The sequence below is a fragment of the Protopterus annectens genome, chromosome 10.part0, assembly GCF_019279795.1.
Source record: "Protopterus annectens isolate FY-2018-M chromosome 10.part0, PAN1.0, whole genome shotgun sequence".
Lineage (NCBI taxonomy): Eukaryota > Metazoa > Chordata > Ceratodontiformes > Protopteridae > Protopterus > Protopterus annectens.
Window position 1 is genome coordinate 1,368,159,251 of NC_056744.1, and position 21,808 is coordinate 1,368,181,058.

The following is a 21,808-nucleotide window of genomic DNA, read 5'->3' on the forward strand; positions in this document are numbered from 1 at the left end:
GAATTGTGGTGTGTGTGTGGGGGGTGACTGGCAGGGATGCAGTGCCTATATGAGCAGCAGTGTGCTGACTTGACATGTAGTTCAGATATGATCTGCACATCAAGGTAATAACTGCAGTTCTGAGACATACAAATTAGCCAATAATGAGGACTTACCTCATTGTGGCTTCTGCGTCCCTTAATTGCAAAACACAAGGCTCTTTAATGATTCCCCAGGAAAGAGTTTGAAAATGGCATACAAGTATGTTAACATATGCAGTATTGATAATAAATATATAGATATTTACATATGATACAGATTAAGTGGAGAAAAGCATTTGTCAAATCCAACTAGATGTTTATTGATGTGGATGACAATTAAGTCAAATATTAATTATACAGTCTTATATTATCAAGGACTACTTCTTAGACTACAGTCATGCATCTATAACAAGGAAACAGTTGCAACTTCAGCCTTTTTAATACAAAACAGTTCAGAGATTCAGTGAATAATAATGCAGCCCTTTACTTTAATTTCCTGTCTTAAATGTTATCTTATTGTCAGATATATTGAAATACTCATATACTAATAAAACATTTTGAGTAACTAGTTATTTTGGTTGTTTCTTTGCAGGCACTTCCCATACTTCTGACACACAAACGTCCAACACACATGCATCTCCTCAGACTTCCACAAAAGAAACATCACGTTCTACCTCAGATGAAACTCTAGGTAACTAACCTACACACAGTTATCACAATTATAGCATGTCCAACTGTGGCTGATGTATACAGTGGTTTGTGTGCTCCCTTAAGACTATTATAGGCCAGAACATCCATATTTGTTTTTTTTTTTATGTGATAATACATCACATATGCATATGTATATATATATATATATATATATATATATATATTATATTATATAGGATATATATAAATATATATATATATATATATATATATATTATATATATATGATGTGATAATATATTTGGTTTGTATTTGTTATACTTTTAGGTATGGTCTGTGCACAGAATCAGGGCTGCAGATGAGAAATTAACAGCGTAATTAGAGAAACTGTACATGCAATATATTGAGTAAGGATAAAATCCTATATCGGCGGTGTTTTCTTGGTGCATATCTTAGGCCTGAAATGATAGATTTTGGGGATTTTTTTAGTATGGTAGAAATGATACATGAAGGTCGATCATAATACCACCACAATAGATAGGCAACTCAAAAATCTAAGAGTACTGGCAGGGTGTTTTCATGTTTGTTATAGGGGCTAATCTTTTTGTCTTAACAACTGACACTAAAGAGCATCAAGCGTGAATATTGTCTTATTTGTCTTATTAGACAAAGATCTGCAGAAGTGCTGATGAGTAAGAAGAGTATGTGTTTGGTTATATGTAATATAGACTTAAAGTTTAGAATAATGGAAACACAGTTGAGGGAAAGTATAAACAGATGGAAATGTGGTACAAACAGCAACAGTGGAAATTAAATTGTGTTCTGTCTCTCAAATTACCTGAGAACAGAAAACAATGCAAAATGGTACCAAGACAGTGAGATGCACAAGCCAAATTGCTCTCTGCAAATGAAAGTTATTTTTCCTTTGTATGAGCAATTGGTTAGATGTTTATAAAATGTTGTATACATTTCTAAAGACATCATTAGCGTACTGGTAGGAACAGAATAGAACAAGGTCTATAGCAGAAGTAAAATATAGATGGAAAAAGTGAGCAAGAAAGAGACAGGTATAAGGCCATTTGGATTTTTGTCTACTTACTGATGACAATTACATTCAGTCACAGTAGAGCAAAATGGTTCTGCTGAAAAGCAGTTTCAGTAACTTAAATAAAAGCTTCTTGCAAGTGTACAACCCCCAACATACTCTCTGTGTGGGAAAGGGTAGTCAGTTTTACTGAAAATGTTTTTTATTCAATCTGTTTCTTTTATGTGGGACTCACTGTAATTACCATCATCCAGCAATTCAGGTCAAGTTTCTAGACATTTAATACACATGCCCTGTAACAAAGTTTGGCACTTTTCATGAAGCAAGAGATATGCAGCTACTATTCATCATGTAAAGATGGAAAAAGCTCAGAGTTAAGCTGAGTCCTGTTTCTTACACTCCACTCCACTTGTACCTAAAAAGGAAAAACAAGCAAAATTATATCCTCAGCCTATGGTTAGTGACTCTGGCATGGCTGAAGACAGTTCCACAGCCACTTACCTGTTACCTCAACTCCCTCTGGGTAGCTGTAATGGTCACTGTGGACTGGGGGTTAGATATGTTCTCAGGGTCTGTTCTAGTACCTGTTACAGGTATGGGAGAACCAAACACTTTACGTATAGGAATTATCCAAGGAAAGAGACCTCTTGCCAGGAACAGGATGATATCCCCTGTCCATTCTCCCAGTAGGGATAATTATTAGAAAAAAGAAACAAAAACATATTTATGTGGCAGATGGTCAAATTGTTTCTGTATTTAAGTTAGATGTTATATCTTTGGCTAAGGTTTGCAGTCAGTCAGTTCAGGGAGCTTTTTGCCTTTTCACAGTTCTAGTGCAGGTGTTGCCAGAAAACAGAGTTAAGTGTTCTCAGATGATGAGGACTCTGACAGAGAAAGGAGTGATTTTCCTGAGGAATTCATTGCCTAGAACTTTGACACTTCAGATCCTGAAGTTAATCCTAGACATTTTTTTCTTTGGTGAGACTTTTGCTAGACTCAAGGGTGTTTTTGCTTGGGATTAAACAGGGCTCCCTCACAGTTGTGCAGATTTTATGAATTCTTACAGGATAAGGTTCCTAATTCTGCTCCAATTCCTGCCATTTTGCCAGCTCTTAAAGACACTTTTACAGCTGCTTTCAAGGCTCCTGACTCACTGGCTGAAGTTCCAAAGAAAGCTGATATGCCGTATAAGGTCTCTCCAGATTATAAACGTCTTTATTCTCAATGTTCAGCTGACCCTGCTGCAGTCACTGCAGCAGCAACAGCTAACAAGAAATCTTTGGCTTAATCTAAATCAGTATCCTCTGATAAAGAGGGCAAGTGGTTAAACAAACAAGGCAAAAGACTGATTCTGCTGTGTTAGTCTTGACTTATCATGGCTATATGTGGAAATCTGTGTTAAAGTCTACTTATAGTTTGGAAGTTGCTGCTTCATTTTGTCCCCAGAAGTCAGGTCATATTTAAATCAGATTGTTTCAAACTTGACTCATTTCTAAATATGCTCTGAGAAGTGATTATGACTGTGCATATTCTGTGTCTAGAGCTTCTGCTTCTTCTGTGACATTAAGAAGATTTGTTTGATTGCATAATCAGAATTTTTCTGATTATTTGAAATCTGCAATTCTTAATTCTGTACTTGGCCTGGATCTGGTATTTGGGCGTATAACTACACAGATCCTGAAACAGTGTGTGACAGATGTAAATTGATGCATGGAGTCTCTAAGAATTTTCAGGTACCCAGGTTCTACTCCAACAAGGCTGCCTCTCAGTCTTTTAAAAGGCAGAACAAATAGAAATCCAAGTCTAACAACAAGCACCCCCCCAAAAAGAAAATATCAGGAGGACATCTCTTCTAAAGCAGATAAAAGAAGTAAGTTATCCAAACAGAGTCAAGGTCCAGCCTAATGAATGTCTATGCCAGAAATCCAATGACCTTACCTACACCTCCTGCCCTAGTCTCAATACCTCGCTCACACTGATTGACCCACATTGTCTTAGCCTGGGGTCAGATGGTTTCAAACCAATGTGTACTGAAGGGGAGTCAGGAAGGATTCAGTTGGCAGTGGTTGGATTCTCCTCCTCCTTTCAGGGGAATTCACATCCACCAAACCAGACAGTGCTATAACAGATGTTAGAAAAAGGGATCATAGAATTAGTACCTGCAAATCACATGGGTAAAGGTTTTTATATTTATATTTTGGTACCAAGGAAGGAGCATGTGTAAAGTCCTGCCTTTTTTCATCCTTTATATGAACTGTTCAAAATTCAAGGAGTTGGCCCTTTGGTTAGTGTTTTCACTGCTTCCAGACCACTGTCTTATGGTAGCACTGGATCTCAATGATACTTACCATCACATACCCATTCCTCACAGTTTCAGGAAATTTCTAAGGTTTGTTATATCTGGATCTCATTTTCAATACTCTGCATTACCTTTTGGGATCTCCACTGCATCTCAGATATTCACAAAGTCATGACTCACTGCAGATTGCAGTGCAACCACATTTTTTCTTATTTAGATGACTTGCTTATTTCTGCAGAGTCTTCACCCAGATGTTTGTTGTCATTAACAAAGGTGTCCAACCTTCTGCCACATATGGGATTTAATTTCAACCTCCAAAAGTCTTGTCTCACACCCTTTCATGAAATTCTTTTTGAGGTGTCTGATAGATACACTCAAGCAACAGGCCTTCTTTCTAAAAGAAAAGGTAATAACTGACTAGCAGTGAATACCTCAAGATTCTAGGCCTCATGGCATCAATAATCCTCATGATACCACATTCCAGATTACGCATGAGAAAAATCCAACGGTACCTAAAAAAAATTCTTTGACATAGCACCAACACCCCTTGAACTTTCAGATTCTGTGCTGGATTTTAGAAGGCAAGAATTGCAGTGGTGAAGAGAACAAATGGCTCTGTATCCAGGGCTCCTTTTCTGTCCTGCAACCCCATTTCAATCTGTCAGGACAGATTCTTCAGATTATATTTAGTGTGCAGTTTACATGGGAGTGAAAGTTCAAGGTCTGTGGTACTGTTTGGACAGACCAAAACACATAAACATCAAAGACATGCTAGGAGGGAGTCACACTTTGAAATTTCTATGGGCTCCAGGCCCTTTACAGGCAGTTGTAGATGAGTATCTCAACAAGCAAGGTCATACCCCTTTTGCTGGTTAGCAGTGATAGCTTCATAGTTGTCTGTTCAGCATTCTTTGTCTCTTAAGGCCTCCTACATTCTGCTAGAGAAAAACATTGTGGCAGACAGACTCAGCAGATCCTGGACACACCCTCACTAGTGGAAACTCAATACAGGCATATTCCAGAACTTGATCCAGATGTAGGAGACACCTCAAATAGATCTGTTCACCTCCTTACAAAACAAATAAGTAGAAAAATGCTGTTTCAGACATTCTTGAAGCCAAGTATCAAGAACAGATGGTTTGTCATCCCTTTGGTCAGGAATGTTCCTATATGCTTTTCCACCCTGTCCAACGATTTCTAAAGTACTTCTAAAGATTCAGAATTATGAAAAATCATTGTGGCGACTACCTTTTGGCCCAGACAGAATTGGTTCTCACTTCTTATGGAACTGGCCAAGGACAATTCCCACAGACTACTTCACAGGCAAGATCAACTCACACAGCACAAGGGGAGTTTGATACACTCCAATGTCAATCAAGTACAACTGATGGTCTGGATGATTGAGTTTTGATATATTTTAGCACCATTTTCATAATGCTCTGCAGCAGGTCCTAAAGGAGGCAAGAAGACCTGCTACTAGAAAGTCTTGCATTAGTTAATAGAAGGGATTTTCTTGTTGGTACCTTGCCAATCACAAGGGTCATAAAAGGGAAGTAGCACTTCAGATTCTCAAATATTTGCGTGGACTACTTAAATATGGCTTGATGTATGCTTCCATCAAGATTTATCTCGCAGCCATCTTAGTTTGTCTGCCTATGGATTCCCTTCTTTCCTATATGCTTGTGGTCAGAAAAGAGTGTTGCATATGAAACCTCCTCACAAGCAAATTCTTCCTCCTTGGGTTCTCAATTTATTTCTTGAAAACCTTACTTTAACTCTCTTTGAAACAGCCACTCAGGCTTATTGTAGTCCATTACTTGAAAAACAGTTCTATGTGTTGCTCTGACATCTGAAAGATGACTATATGAGATGCAGGCTTTCATGGTGGATAACCCTATCTGGTTTTCAACATTATGCACTAATTCTTCATTCATTCCTAAAGAGTTTTTTGAGTTTACCACCTTGAATCAAGCCATCAATCTCAGAGTTTTATTTCCTGAACCAAAAAACAAAGAAGAACAGATTCTACATACATTGGATGTGCACAGGCAACTCAGACACTACCTTGACAGAACCAAGTTGTTTAGAAAGGCTAAAGAGCTGTTTGTTTCCTATACTAGGTCTAAGAAAGGTCAACCCGTATCTAAACAGACTATAGCCAGATGTTTGTCCTCTGCTATTGTTTTTTGCTATTCCCACCATGGTATAATTATTACAGGCAAAGTTAAGGCACATTCTACCAGGGCCTTGTCCTCTTCAATATCATACTGAAAAGGGATGGACTCCAGAAGCATTCTAGAGCCAGCAACTTGGCCTTCTACCTTCACAAAGCACTACAAACTGGATTCCTTCTCTAGGTGTAGAACAGACTTTGCTCAGATCATTTTCCAGAGTCTCCTGGACCCTTATTCTTTCTCTTGCCAGGTAGGGTAAGCATTGGGAATGTGCAGCAGTGAGAAAGAAGAACATAGTACATTTATGTAAGTCCTACTTACCCATAACAGTAGACATTCATATTTCTTCACTGCAGTTATAGTTCCAATCACCCACCATCCTCTTTTGCAGATAGATTTGAAAACGATTTCCCAGCTGCTGCACCCATCCCCCTGTTGTTCTATCTTCTCTAGAGGATGTGTTTATTATTACCTGTAATTTTCCTGATAGTCAGCCTGCTGTTCCTAAAAAGGCTGAGAGAATGTATAAAGTGATGCGTTCTTTTACATTTTATACACTATTTCCACACCTGACCCAACAGCTATAGCTATAGTTAATCCCACTGCTGCTAATCAACTAGTCAATGCCAATCCTACTCTTTCTGATTAGCACTGGAACATTATCAACAGGTATTAGAAAAATTGTATACTTTTCTAACACTTATCTTCAGAATTTTGAATTGTCAGGCTCATATGTCAACGTTTGTTCTGACTAATTATGAAAGTATGAGGAATTTCTTATCTGTGTTGTTTTTTCTTGTGTGGAAAAATCTGCTGTAAATAACTTAGAATTTCTTCTATTACACAGGCCACTCACTACTCATTGTTTACAGTGTGAGCATAACTATATTGATGATTCTTCTAGGCCTATGGACACTGGTACTGTTTTGAGGAGGTTTCGTGGCTACATTCTCAGAACCTCCCATATGATGTTAAAAATGAGATTTTAAATTCACCCTTGGATAAAGATGAAGTGTTTGGCCCTCTGCTGCAGAAGTGATAAAAAAGTGTGATGAAATGGACAAGATGATCCAGGAAATCTCTAAGAATTTTCAGCCCTCCTTTTCCAAATATTCAATTGGATTTTCTATCTCCTTATCCAATTTTGGAAAAAAGCAGTATAATCAGTCTCAGCAAAATGCAGATAAACATATGTTTTTAAAAAATGGCAAGGAGTTTCCAAAAAGAAGTCTTCAACTTTCCAAAACCAAGGATAGTCCATGTCTGAATGACTATTCAAGACACCATGTGACCCCTTCCCACCCTGGCACCTTTTTGTCTTCCAAAAAGCTTGAATCTCCATTTTTCTTCTTGGCAACACATAGCCTCAGATAAATTGGTTCTGAAAATAATTCATCAAGGTTACAGATGGTAGTGGAAGAAAATCCCTCATTTCCTGTGTGTCATTGCTCATTTGCCAGATCAGATTCATTTGTCTCTTCTTCGTGGCATGCTGTTCCAAGGAGTGATAACATCAGTTCCTCCTTGCCAGGTGGGGAAGGGTTTTTATTCAAGGATGTTTATAGTGCCAAACAAAGAAAGAAAATGCTTGGAGACCAGTTCTCAATCTTTCTTTCCTGAACCTATTTGTGATAATGCCCAGATTTAAATTGATGTCACTTCATAATCTATTACATGTTCTTCCTCTTTCAAATTTCCTGGTATTACTAGATTAAATGATGCCTATCATGATATCCCTATTCATCCAGACTTCAGATGTTTTTTAAGGTTTTGTGTGTCTAGCTCACACTATCATTTCTCTGTCTTTCCCATTGGATTATCCATTTATTGCTCATTGCAGGCTGCAGAATATCCATATGGTTCCATATGTAGACAACTTCTTATCTTTGCAGAGTCTTCTTCAAAGTGCCAGGAATGTCCCTCTTTCTAGGGTGAGATATCTCTTACACAAGCTGAAATTCCAAGAGAACATTCAAAAGTCTTTCTTAACTACTTCACACATGATTGTGTTCTTCTGATGTCAAGTAGACACCCAGTCAAAAAGCTTTTCTTTCAGAGGTAAAAACAGATGTATATCCAGATCTGATTCTAAGGTTTTCCACTCAGACTTTGGTTCTCCAGATACCCCAGGGAAGACTCCATATGAGAAAGATACTCTGGTATCTGAAATATCTTTTGTCCCAGCATTGATATGTTTTGTCTTTTCAAATCGTAGTGCTGGGGTTTGTCAGAAGAGAAATCATTTATTGGAGACAAACAGATATCCTTAAATCCCCTTCCTGCTCCACAGCAGTCAGTCACAACAGAAGCCTTAAACATTGCTTGGGGAGCAGTTTCAAGAGGGATGAAAGTACAGGGGATATGGGACACCAAGGACAGATGCCAGCACACAAATATCAAGGAGATGGTAAGATGCCATATCTGATCAAGGCACTCAATTCTCTGAACCATCTTCTGTCCCCAAGACCTCTTCAAGTGGTTACAGACCATATCACATGCATGTGGTACATCAACAAGCAAGAGGGAACCAGGTCATAACCCCTTTGCAGACTATCCATGCTAGCTTCATAGCCCAATCTTACTCTACATGCATACTATATTCCATAAGAGCAAAATTGTGTGGCAGACAAACTGAACAGGCCCGGGACAGACTCTAACAAATGGAATCTGGATCAGGAGGTCTTCCAAGTTTTGATCTATCTGAGGGGCATTCTTCAAGTAGACCTCTTTGCTTCCTCTTTGAACAATCAACTGGCAAGATTCTGTTCCAGGAATCCATGCAAGAAGGTGCAGAAGACAGATGTATTTTTGTTTCCTTGGACAGAAGTATGTTTTTTCCACCCTTTCCACTAACATTTAGGGCACTTATGAAGATTGAGAAGGAATACCCCAACATCACTGTGGTGACTCCCTTTTGGTCCAGGCAGCCATGGTTCTCTCTTCTTTTGTAAATGTCCAGGGGCAATTACCACAAGCTTCCTCAAAGCCAGGATCTACTCACACAAGAACAAGGGTGTTTGAAACAACCCAACATCAATCAATTTCACTTGACTGCCTGGATGATAGGGTCTTAGTTACTTTTAGGGACATGTTTATTAAGGGTGTGCAATAGATACTAATGGGGGCAAGAACACCTAATACTAGAAAATTATATATTTACAAATGGAAAAGGTTTTCTAGTTGGTGCCAACAACATAATCAGCACCCAGTTAGCTGATTTTACAATATTCATGTGAGTTACTATCCTATGACCTTTCTTATTCCCCTATCAAGGTTCATTTATCAGCTATTTCAGCATGTCTGCCTGTGGACCCTCCTCAACCAATGAAATTTCTTTTCAAAATGTTTTTGAAAGGAGTTTTGTGGAAGAGGCCTCCTAGAAAACTAGTGGCCCCTCCTTGGAATCTTAATTTTGTGTTAGAGAAGTTAAAACTTGCTCCATTTGAACCAACTTGCCTGGCTGACTTGAGGTTGTTAACATAGAAAACAGTTTTAGTTATTATTGTGACCTCTGCAAGAAGGATATCTGTGTTGCAAGCTGTTATGGTGAGCCAACCCAATTTTCAATGGTGTCAGAGTTTCTTTGAGAGTTAATCCTCTTATGCCTAAAGTGGTATCCAGGGTTACTTTAAGCCAAACTGTCCATCCACATGTTTTCTTTCCCAAAACTAAACATGAGGGAGAAAGAATGCCCCATATCACTTGGATGTCCACAGACAACTCATGTACTATCTTGACAGAGCTATAGCTTTCAAATCTACAGATCAATTGTTGATTTCTTATGAAGGTAAGAAGAAAGGTCAACCTGTGCAGAAACAGATTATTTCCAAATTGTTGTCTAAGGCTATTACCCTTTGCTATACTCGCCATAACAAACTATTCCAAGAATGGTCAAGGTTTAGTCTACCATGACCTTGGCTTCATCTATGACTTTTTGGAAAGGAGCTGTATTCCAGAAGTGTTCTAGAAGCTGCAGTCTTGTCCTCTGTACATACTTTTGCAAAGCACTATAAGCTTGATTCCTTCTCTAGGTCCAGATCAAACTTTGCTAGGATCATTCTTCAGGGGCTCATAGACTCTTCTCCTTCCATCTTCCAAATGTAGTGTAATCTACCCATATAGCTGAGACTACTGCAGCAGTGATCAGTATGATGAACATAACAGTAGTTGTATGAATGATCAGTGCTGCAGTAGCCATCTCCTCCCTTTACCCTCCCCCCTTGTTTTGGTATACTTGTCAAGGGTATGGACATTTATTTTTTGTTGTTCCTAGCTTTGTTCCTTAAAGGATCATCCTTCCTCTGTGTGTTGGCAGAAAAGCTCTGAAGGTCTTGTCTCCCAAACTTGTCTTTTAATCAGCTCAACTTGAGCTGCTTGACAGTTTGGGCACTTGGAAGGTACCCTGAAGTTTTGAAAGATGGACAGCTGTTATATCCTTGGCAGGATATAGCCCATATAGCTAAGGCTAATGCAGCAGTGATCATTTGAACATCTACTGTTAAGTTTACTTATAGAGCTGTACTTTTGCAGCCTAAAGTCAGTGTTTTCCTTTCCTGTTCAGTCTAGTTAATATAAATAAGTTGCTAATTCTGAGCTAATGGCATTGTTTTGAAGTTATTCTTCAAAAGAATGGTAGTAGCAAGTATTGCTTTATCAAAATGTTGTGAAATGTGTATAGCATGTTTTAATGAAAAGGAAGGGAGGCACATGCTTTATTTCAATTTTTGTACTGTGTCAGTTTAAATAACCTCTACAAATATATCATTGTTGTGTGTAAAAATAAATTGTTTATAAACATTTCCAATACAGCTACCAATCTACATTAGAAACATTTTGCAGTTATTGTATTGTGTTAAGTTTGCTATTATTTACATACTTAGATAAGTCTCTGCCAGCATGAAAACTTTGCAGTCAGCTATTGCATATCATCCTAGGAACCTCTCAGTTCAAGCAAGCAAATATATTGGTTGTCGCCAAATATGGAAAAGATCAGAAGATAAAACAACACCCCATTTCAACAATAAATTACTGAAGTTTTTTAATGTGAGCGCTTCTGTCCACTTGCAATGAAGAAACTTCATCAGACACATTGTAAAAATCACCACAGCAGAACTCCAGTCCACTAATGATTGGCAGTAGATTTTTATGGTGCCGAGTTGCCAGCCTGACACCCAACCTTCAGCGAAGACACACTCATTCAGGCATGTCTTTCGAAGGCCACTTAACTGGGGGGAGGGCATGCAGACTCCACACAGAAGACACTCCAGCCAAGAATCGAACAGGAGAACCTCTTGCTGTGAAGCAACAACACTCCCACTGTACCACCACAGCTTACACGCATTGTAAAAACACTATGTAGTTTAAATAGTCATGAATAAGCAATGACATCATAAACCCACCCACTTGCATTTGTAAAATATAAAGTATAAAACTTTTTGTATGTATAAATTCAAAACTATACATATATGTAACATGTTTATATAATATGTAACAAAGGTAAAAATAAATATAAGAATATAAAAAAAATAAACTTACAAAAAAACGGATTACTCAAGACACCTTTTACAGAGGCACTATCTGGGTCTGAGGTCTCACCCCCTCCAAAGACCACAAAACATAAGGAAAAACTGATTACTCAAGACACCTTTTTCAGAGGCTCCACCTAGGTCGGAGGTCTCACCCCCTCCAAAAAAAAAAAAAAAAAACATAAGGACAAACGGAGTCACTCGGTTCCTGCATCCCCGTCAGTTATGGAACTGGGTTGGCTCTGTGCACCTCCTCTGCACCAGGCTCTGTGTCTTCTCCCTCAGTGCCATCCATGATATTCATCCCTATTTTGGTTCCAACCTCAGCACCACTGACTTCGATGCTGTCCTTGGATCTAACATCAGCTCCGATGATTGTACCTGCTTCTGCACCATCCCCAGCCACGGTGCCAACACTTTCTTCATCTCCATCGGCTCCAGAACTTGAATACCTACCAAGGACAAGATACTTCCACTCCGGTGCATACTGTCTCAGTTCCGACAGCAGTGTTTTCCCTGTCAGCACCATCCACCCTTCCTGCATCGGCTCCGGTAGAACTGATGCTCTCCCGAAGCAGTGCTTAGACCATCCGTACCTTGGTACCTAGCCAGGCACCTATTTTCTTGCTGGCGCCATCTATGTCCATGGCTCCGATGGCTTCCAATTCTCTCAGAGCTCCTCACCTGGAGGTGGGCTCCTCACAGCGAGGTGTGACCCCAGTTCCGAGGTTGTCCCTCCTGGTTCTGGATTCCCATCTCTCCTCAGGTGGGCCTGCTGTATAGGGAGTGGATTTGCAGTCAGCCCCAATGACATCAGTATCAGACCCGTCCCCTAGAATGCACCTCTCCCAACCCTCTATTTTGGGACCCCGGGCACAGGAGTCACAAGAACCCTCTTTGAAGGGAACCCCTTCTCTGGAGTCCTCCTCAGAAGATCCCACTGGGGAGCCATCCTGGAAGAAACGGTGCAAGAGGAAGCACCTTGATTCACCAGAGGAATTTATCACCAAAGACACTGATTGTGATGAGGGGGAAGGGTCCCCACAGTCTTCCCCAGACAATATCTCATTCAGAGTCATTCTCGAAATCCTCAAGCAGCGGCAAGACTGGAAGTCCTCTATCCCTTCTTCTGAGGAATCGGTGTTCCTGCAGGCCTTCCATGCCTGGCCATCTACTTCCTGGGTGACTCCAATGACAGATGACCTTGTTAAAATCATTATGCAGCACGCCTGGAAGGCACCAGACAATGTAGAACCTGTCCCTCAGAGACCAGACAAAAAATTTTATCTACACCTGAAGACCAGCCCTGCTGGTCCTATCGGTGACAGTTGATTCTGTGGTCGTGGTGGTGACCACCAAGAGGGAACTAGTAGAAGATAATTCCACCACCCATCCTCCTAACAGAGAGTCCCAGACCATGGACAGACTAGGGAAATGGACCTATGCTTCAGCACCATTTGCCATTCAGTCACTGTACTACCTGGCACACTTTACTCGCCTCCAAAGAGACCTAAATTCTAAAATGTTTCCCTCTTTTGTGGGGTACTGCCTGATGAGGAGCGTGATACTGTCCCCTCGCAGCTAGCTACCCTTGAATCCATCTCAAACTCCTTGATGCATTTGATATCTCACTCCACCGAGGGGGCAGCTTGAGCTGCCGCATCAGGCGATGTCATGAGACGTAATGCTTGGATGCAGTTGTGTGACTTTGCAGACCCCTTTAAATCTTCCTTCATCAATGCATCTGTCAATGAATCTGCACTTTTTGGACCCAAAGTATGAGACATTCTTACACATAGTGAGAAAGGCAGAAAGACCTTGTCTGCTGTGGGCATATGCCTTTCCAACCCCCAGACGTCCTACTCCAGGAACCAGAAGGGAGGAAATATGTGGTTAAAGAAATCCCAAGGACCTTTTCGTGACACTCGTAGTGAACAATCCCCCCAGGGCAGAGGGGGCAACTCATATGGAAGATGTCCCTTTCAGGAGAGAGGGGGTCCGCATAACCAGAGTGCTAGAGATTCTTTCTCCGGCAGACCCTACCAGCGCTCCTGAGCAGCGGCCCAATTGCTTTCCTCTGGAAGCAGTCGGGGGTCATTTTTCTCTGCATCTATCAGCCTGGCATATTATTACTACCAATGTTTGGATGCAGAGAATAATATCCATAGGCTACCAAATACCATTCGATTTAACTCCCATCCCCAATGTACCAAACAATCAGAGGTGAATTAGCAGCCTTAGAAATAGAAAAGCTGCTAAGGAAAAGAGTTATCCAACCAATACCACCAGACCAGACAGGATCCAGGTTTTACTCAAGGTTCCTTTTAGTGCCAAAAAAGACAGGGGAGTGGAGACCAATCCTGGATCTCAGCCTACTGAACAAATTTATGAAACTTCAAAATTTCTGGATGGTCACAATACAGTCCTTTCTTCCCTTCCTAGGGAGGGATAACTGGATGTGCTCTATAGACCTCCAGGATGCGTACTACCACATAAAGATGGATCACTGCTCCCAGAGGTTTCTCTGCTCCCAGCTGGGAGCCAATCACTACCAGTTCAGTGCACTGCCATTCGGTCTCTCAACAGCCCCTTGAGTGTTCACCAAATGTATGGCAGCTGTGGTAGCTCATCATCAACTACAAGGATTTCAGGTGTTTCCCTATCTAGACAATTGGCTCCTTACTGCTCCGATCAGGAATCTTCTTACACTCAAAATCTCATACTCCGCTTGGGGATTACAATCAACAAGGACAAATCTCAATGTCTCCAATGAAGACACTGGAATTCATTGGAGCAGTCTTCAACCCAACATCCTGTCAAGCTTCTCTCCCCCCTCACAGGTTTTCAAACATAACACACCAAATCCAAGACTTTCTTCCTCAGCCCTATGTACCAGCACATCTTGCACTGCAACTCTTAGGCTCCATGGCGGCTAATATTACATTGGTACCACTGGCGAGGCTGCACAGGTGAATCCTACAGTGGCTCCTTTCTGCACAATGGTCATTGCTAATTTACCGACTCAACCACCTGATATGCCTTTCAAACTGCAAGGAGGAAGAAATATGGTGGTGGGATGAAACCACAAAATGATTGTTGTGTCAACCCTTCTCAGTCTTCTCCAGCCCATGGCCATTGTGACCAGACGCTTCCTGTTAGAGTGGGGGGTGGTGGCATTTCCAGAGAAAAAACTGTCCAAGGCACCTGGTTCTCCATGGAGGCCAATTTGCACATAAATGTCCTGGAACTGAGGGCAGTTTTCCTAGCATTGCAACTGTTCTATGTGTCGCTACCCTCTGGGAACATTGCAATTCAGTCAGACAACATGTCAGTCGTCTGGTATATCAACAAGCAAGGTGGAACCAGGTCTTACCCCCTGTGTCAGGAAGTCATGAGGATTTGGCACTGGGCAATAGCTTCTAACCACTTCCTTATAGCAACACACATTCCTGGGAGTTCCAACCTTATTGTGGACAATCTGAGCAGGAATATCCAGATGCCTCACGAGTGGTCCCTCAACCCTGTAACAGCGGATTGGATCTTCCAACGCTGGGGCAAGCCTTGCTGTGACCTGTTTGCTTCCCCTCCCCTAAACTACAAATGTAGAAGCTACTTTGCCCTGATTCCACCGGGTCTTCCCTATGGCCTCATCTGATTCACAGTCTGTGGATCCTGGATCATTCCCAAGACCTGTTATCTCATCCTCAGGGACTGATTCATTCAAACCTGCACAGTCTCAAGCTCACAGTTTGGTTCCTTCACTTCCAATGATTGCCAGGCAGCCTTACATCCCATCTCCTGTTCGTGAAATTCTTCTGGCTTCACACAAACCTTCCACTAGGAAAGTTTATTCTAGTAAATGGACTAGGTTCTCTATTTGGGCCAAAGATCAGAACTTAGACCCTTTCTCTATGCCTATTCAAAAGATCCTACAATACCTGACTACTGTTTTTGCATGCAAGGGCCTCAGCTTCGACGATCACTGTACTTTTAGCAGCTATCGCCAATTTTCATAATGATCTTGATAATTCTTCAGTTATGTCACACCGTCTATGCAAGAACTTTTTGAAAGGAGTTTTACATTTTAAACCTCCAGTCAAGCCTCCCTTAGAACCCTGGGACTTGACTTTGGTACTTCAGTCTCTCACAGGTTCTCCTTTCGAGCCTTTTGATTTACGTGATTTGCAATTTTTGTCATGGAAAACCTTACTTCTAGTAGCACTTACCTCAGTGGGAAGAGTATCTGAGCTGCAGACATTGAGTGTCAAGAGTCCTTACTTGATGTTCCACACAGATAGGGTGTCCCTTCATACTGACCCTTCTTTCTTGCCCAAGGTCATTTCTGGCTTTTCCATTAATCAATCTATTGACCTGCTGGTTTTCTTCCCTCACAATTCTAACAGAGGGGAGTACCTTTTGCACACCCATGATGTGCATCAGCAGCTTCATTGTTATTTGGACAGGACTAAATCTATCAGGAAAACAGATCAATTGTTTGTGGCCTTTGCATGACCCAGATTGGGTAAACCTGTTTCCAAAGTGACTTTATCCTCCTTGCTTAAAAACGTCATTACCTTTATCTACCAACAGAATAAGCTATCCTTACCTTTCAGAATAAAGGCTCATTCTACCAGATCTATGGCACCTTCTATAGCATTTCTTTCCAGAGCCTCTATGGATGATATCTGCACAGCAACCACTTGGGCAAGACCTCATACCTTTATATCTCATTACAAGTTGGATCTCGCCTCCAGAGGACGGGCATCTTTTGGTTCTGTTGTGCTCAGGAATATCCTTCCTTAGGGCCACCCAGGAATCAAGTAGCTGGGGACTCGGTCCTAATAGTAATGCGTAAACAAAGATTTAAAACATCAGGTAAAGAAGTTATGTCTTACCATAACGTTCCATCTGTGCTGTAGATCTTTGTTCATTCATTACTTCCTGCCATCCTACCCCCTGCCTGGACTCCTGGTGGACTTTAGGAGCTCCTGGTTATAGTATTTGCTCAGACAGAGCCTCCTACTATTTTTTTTCTATTACTACATCTATTATCTAAGAGTGGGCAAACTCGATCTGAAGTAACTAGGAGAGAGGCATTATGGGTAGGTCTTAGCTGAGAATTTGTGGCTGGCACGAACTTGGAAACAGCCATATCGGTTTCTAGGATGGACCCGAGGTCCTAATGGTAATGAATGAACAAAGATCTACAACACAGATGTAACATTATGGTAAGACATTTCTTCTTTTTTTATGTTCCTATTCAGTAAATCTTTTAAATTAGGACCTCTTCTGAAAGTAATGTTAGGCTCCAAACCCAAATTGTCTCTCAAATTCACATCTTCATTAATAAAAAACTTAACACGCTTAGAATTTCAGAATATTATGGATTTGAGAATGTCTGGTATCAAGGTAATGTGCCCAGATAAAGGGGTGGCCTTGTATTTATGAACCAAGGTGATTATAATATATTATTTAGGAAAGAGAGAGAGTTACTATGGCAACTGAAAACAAATGCATTTGCCTATCCAGGGCTTAATGAATGTTGCTCAGTGAAATGTATCCTGAAATTTGAAAGCTTTACTGAGATGAAAAACATTTTATTCTTACATTTATTTTTACCTTTGTTACATATTATATAAACATGTTACATATATGTATAGTTTTGAATTTAGACATACAGAAAGTTTACACTTTATATTTTATAAATGCAACTGGGAGGGGTTATGATGTCATTGTTATTCATGACTATTTAACCTGCATAGTGTTTTTACAATATGGCTGATAAAGTTCCTTCATTGCAAGTGGACAAAAGCACTAATATTAAAAAACTTGAGTAATTTATCATTGAAAAGGAGTGGTGTTTTATCTTCTGAATACTTTTGCTGTTTTGAGTCTTCAGTTTTTAACAGTTTGTTAATATGGAAAAGATGCCGAAATGTATTGTTTTGCCACTTCAGCTACCCTACGTAACGGCCAGCACACAGAATACAGAGAATGCCATTGGTTAGCAGAAACATTACAATGAACTGCACAGACTGAGGACTGCTGTACTGTTTCTGTTTTCACTTTCATTATAATTAAGGATAAGGCTCCAAACGTGCATATGGAAAAATGGGGGATTTATAAATATTGCACTCAGTAGAGTAGGACCGAAGCTACAAAAATGCATAACCGAAGCCCTGAGCAATTCATAAACATTGTTAAAGACAGCTCTCGTACATATGCTTGAGATGACAATGCTCTAGCTTTTGTACCACCAAGGAAAAAAGACAAATGGCGTAATGCTGAATGCTGTTTCCCTTAGGAAATCATTGCCAGTGTGATTTCTAATTGTATGCTGCAATGATTCACTTCTTTAGGGAGACTTTTCCCTTCTTCGAGTTAGTGCACCCATGGACTTGGTATATATAAGTTTGAAAAGCATGGGGACTTGCCACTCACATTAGGGGGTGCTGGGGGGCTTGTGGCAAAAAAACAACTAAAAGTGTACTTTTCACCCATTTGGATTCTGGGCATTTTTTCAGCCATTCAGAACATTGACTTTCACAAAGTTGGTGTTTCATAGTAGAACGATTAAAGAATTAGCTCGGCTCCTGTACATGCTTAATTCTGTTGTGTAGCTGAAGTACTCAAAACATAGCAAATGGGTATTGGGTAGTCCTGCCTATGTAACCTACCTATATAAAGTACAAGAACAGAACCACATACTAACATTTATTGTTGTGAGAAGTATGTGCCTTATCCTCTTGTGATATATGTTGCTAAGCATTATGGAACAGAGCAATATCATCATTACAAACTTTGTAAAAACTATAAGTAAGCATACTTTCCTGTGGTAGTAAAACAATACTTACACATTCTTCTTTGTTACAGTCAACCATACACTTTCTCTACCTTGGTTGTGATGCTGCAGGCCTCCTGCCAAAGACAAAACTAATTGAAATGAATCTCTTAATTACAGTAAATGAGGTATTGCTCATGACTGTGATACATTATGTGGAAGAATGCATAGCCATCATTTACTGTAGGTATAAAGTCTACCAAAAGCTTTATGTGTTGCAGTATAGATGTAAGCATTAGGTATACCTCCATAACATGATGTCTGTTCGTTTAAGGATAGTAACATTATATGCTCTCTGGCAATGCACAGCATACATTGTAGTACTGTGTGTGTGATATAAGGGTAAACATGCTATCGGATACATTTAAAATTCATCTCTTAATGTAGAATGGAGTATGAGCTGGTGAGGACACACGTTGCCATGTCAGAGAATCATGTCCATGTATAGAACCAATGTTTGGTATTGGGTGTGATGTAGACTCAGGAACTATTTTTCTAAGGTGACATGAGAGCATTCTGATATTGCTAGATGACTTGCTAATTCATGCAGTGAGTGGAAACGAGTTGCAAGATTACATGGTATGTTTGCAGGATCATAGATTGCTTCCATCTTGTATCATAAGACTATCTAGATCTGTCCTTCTAGGTTCTAATACATAGCCAGTATCCCGAACCAAAACTCCTAATAACAGCTTTGCATGTGGTGGAACAATTCCATGACTTTCTTAATTGTGTTGTTTCCTCCTAAAAATACACAGCAGACTGTGCATAAAGTCTATTTCTGGGACTCCACACTATTGTTGTGATTGCTGTTGAAGGAAAACAAAGAAACTGGCTTATTAAGAATGCCATGGTCTGCAATGTAATGTGCACTGAGCATAGGATTAACAGAAAATAAAAGTGTCTGCTCCCATTGGGTCATATACATGACATGTAGGTGCAAAAAATTCTTATCGGTGAACCCAGACACTCATCAGCTGAAGTAGAGAATGGGCAGCAATACAAGAAGTGCAGCATAGTGTCATGTTTTATGGAAGCAAAGAATACCCCTTACCGATTATTTATTCTTTTTCTTTGAGTACATAATAGGCAGGGTTAATGTATTAAGACTCCAGCTGTTTAGTATTCGTTTTATTTGTCCATGTTCTCTGTAACCCTTGAGTGCTACATTCTGCCTCGGTCTGGAAATAGTAAGTTTAATTTTCTGAAAATACCTGTGTTATTTTAAACTGTGCTGGTGAGTGATAGTTTCAACACTCCAACAACAAAGATAAGTGAAGCATTTTAATTTCTTAATCTGCTTTTTAAGTTCATTTTAACAATCTGCTATAGCTAAGGCTTTTAAGCCTGTATTATTAATTCCAGTAAACAGCTACACTGCATTTTGCCATTTAAGTGGTGTATCTGTTGGTACTAAACACTAGATATTCATCATATGATCACTGCTGCAGTAGACAGCAATATAGATTATATCCTAAGGTATGACGTATTGCCAACCAGCTTCCAGAGCTTCAGGAATGTGGCAGCAGTAGTGATCATTCGAACATTAACTGTTAAATTTACTTACAAAACTGTACTTTTCTTTCTTATGTGGTGAGCTTAGAGTCAAGAAAATTCAGAACTTGTATTTGTTTTATGGCAGTTCCAGACTAGCCAGCTACAGAACTGTGTCAAATATTTTTTTTCCATTATCTCAACTTGGTGCTATTGTGTTCTTTAAACTGTAATTTTTCCAATATATTCAACAACAAAGATAAGGGAAGATATACTCATGTACTCATAACAAGTATTTCAAAAAAGCAAATACTATAAAATTAAGTCTTACATTCCTAATTTTATATACCCTTGGACAAAACAGAAGATCAGCCATCCTGTCTTCCTTCATTTGCCAGCCTCATGTCACTTGGTATACCCAGGTAGTATAGCAACTGCCTTCTCCTTACAGACAATAACCTACTACTTACCTTGTTATATACTACCGGTGAGAGAGAAATGCAAATATTTAAATAAGTGTCATCACTTTCACAAAAGACCACAGCTCACAACACTCCACACAAATATATGGAAATTATTATATGCTGAGGCTGGAAAAAAGTCATTCCAACTTCAAGTAAGAGTTTCAGCAAAAATTAAATACTGCAACACATACTGCCAGCTCCATACCTAAGAGTCACCAGGAAAAAAATCGCCCCGTCCCGATCCCAGTACGCATAATGCCTCTACTAATATAAATGGACTGATGACTCCATATTAAGACACATAACACTCTACTTTCACATCTCTGAAGAAAAATAGGATGACTGTAAGTTTTCATTCAGGTGCCAAGATCACCAATATTTCAAGAACACTCAAAACCTTTAAGATGAACAAGTATGACAACAACATGGCAGTAAAGCTTCCCCTACCTGTAACATGATTTTGACCCGCAAGGCAGATTCCTAGGGACCCACACACCAAATGTATTGATTTTCAGCTCATTACAAATAAGCTATCAGATCAAAGCATTTTACAGCACCCACTCACAGTGACGTCCAAAAGCCATGTCCAATTCTTAAATATATCGGATGAACATAAAATTCATAAAAGCTCCATTATACTTGGTGACTTTAACTATATACTGATAATTTGGGAGACCTATACCTTGAATGCAGGCTATGCACTAAATTCCTTGACTTCATAAACAAGAGTTCCCTGGAACAAATAGTCAAACAGCCCACTAGAGGATAAATATTCTTAACCTGGTCCTTACAAATAAAGCATCTATATCCACTATCCCACTAAATACCCTTCCCCAGTCAAGTCTAACCACAGACTTGTAACCTTCCCCTTCAAAATTCCCAGGCCAACAAATGCTAATATCACAGTATTTAAAACTTCAAACTTTCTGCAATTCTATGATGAAGTTTCAGAGTTCAAATACAATTGCAACCTCCAAATTGAGAGCACATCTACTTTTGTACTCGCCTTTGTTTTCCAGGGTAGAGCACTGATCTCCATGGACCTTTTTGACATTCAGTCTGGGAGCTATGCATGGTTAAGGATATGCGCAGACTCACACAGTTAGGAAATGGAGGATGAGGGAATCAAACCTTGCACTTCTAAACCACAGGAAGCAGTTCATTAACAGCTCAATTCTGTAAGTTAACTGCCAGACACCATCCAGTAGTTATGCAAATAAATTCTATACTCACCTAAAAAACTGTATTAATTTGACAGTCCCTACAAAAACTAAACAAAATGGGAAGTGTAACAG

General features: G+C 39.9%; 1 protein-coding gene across 1 annotated transcript in view; it reads left to right on the forward strand.

Annotated features, from left to right (window-relative positions):
• Positions 1–21,808, forward strand: part of LOC122814279 (receptor-type tyrosine-protein phosphatase C-like) — a 2,027,173-nt gene that overhangs the window by 537,485 nt on the left and 1,467,880 nt on the right. Inside the window, exon 14 of the mRNA XM_044086870.1 lies at positions 613–711. Within this exon, the coding sequence (XP_043942805.1) occupies positions 613–711 (99 nt within the window). The remainder of the gene's footprint in view (positions 1–612; positions 712–21,808) is intronic.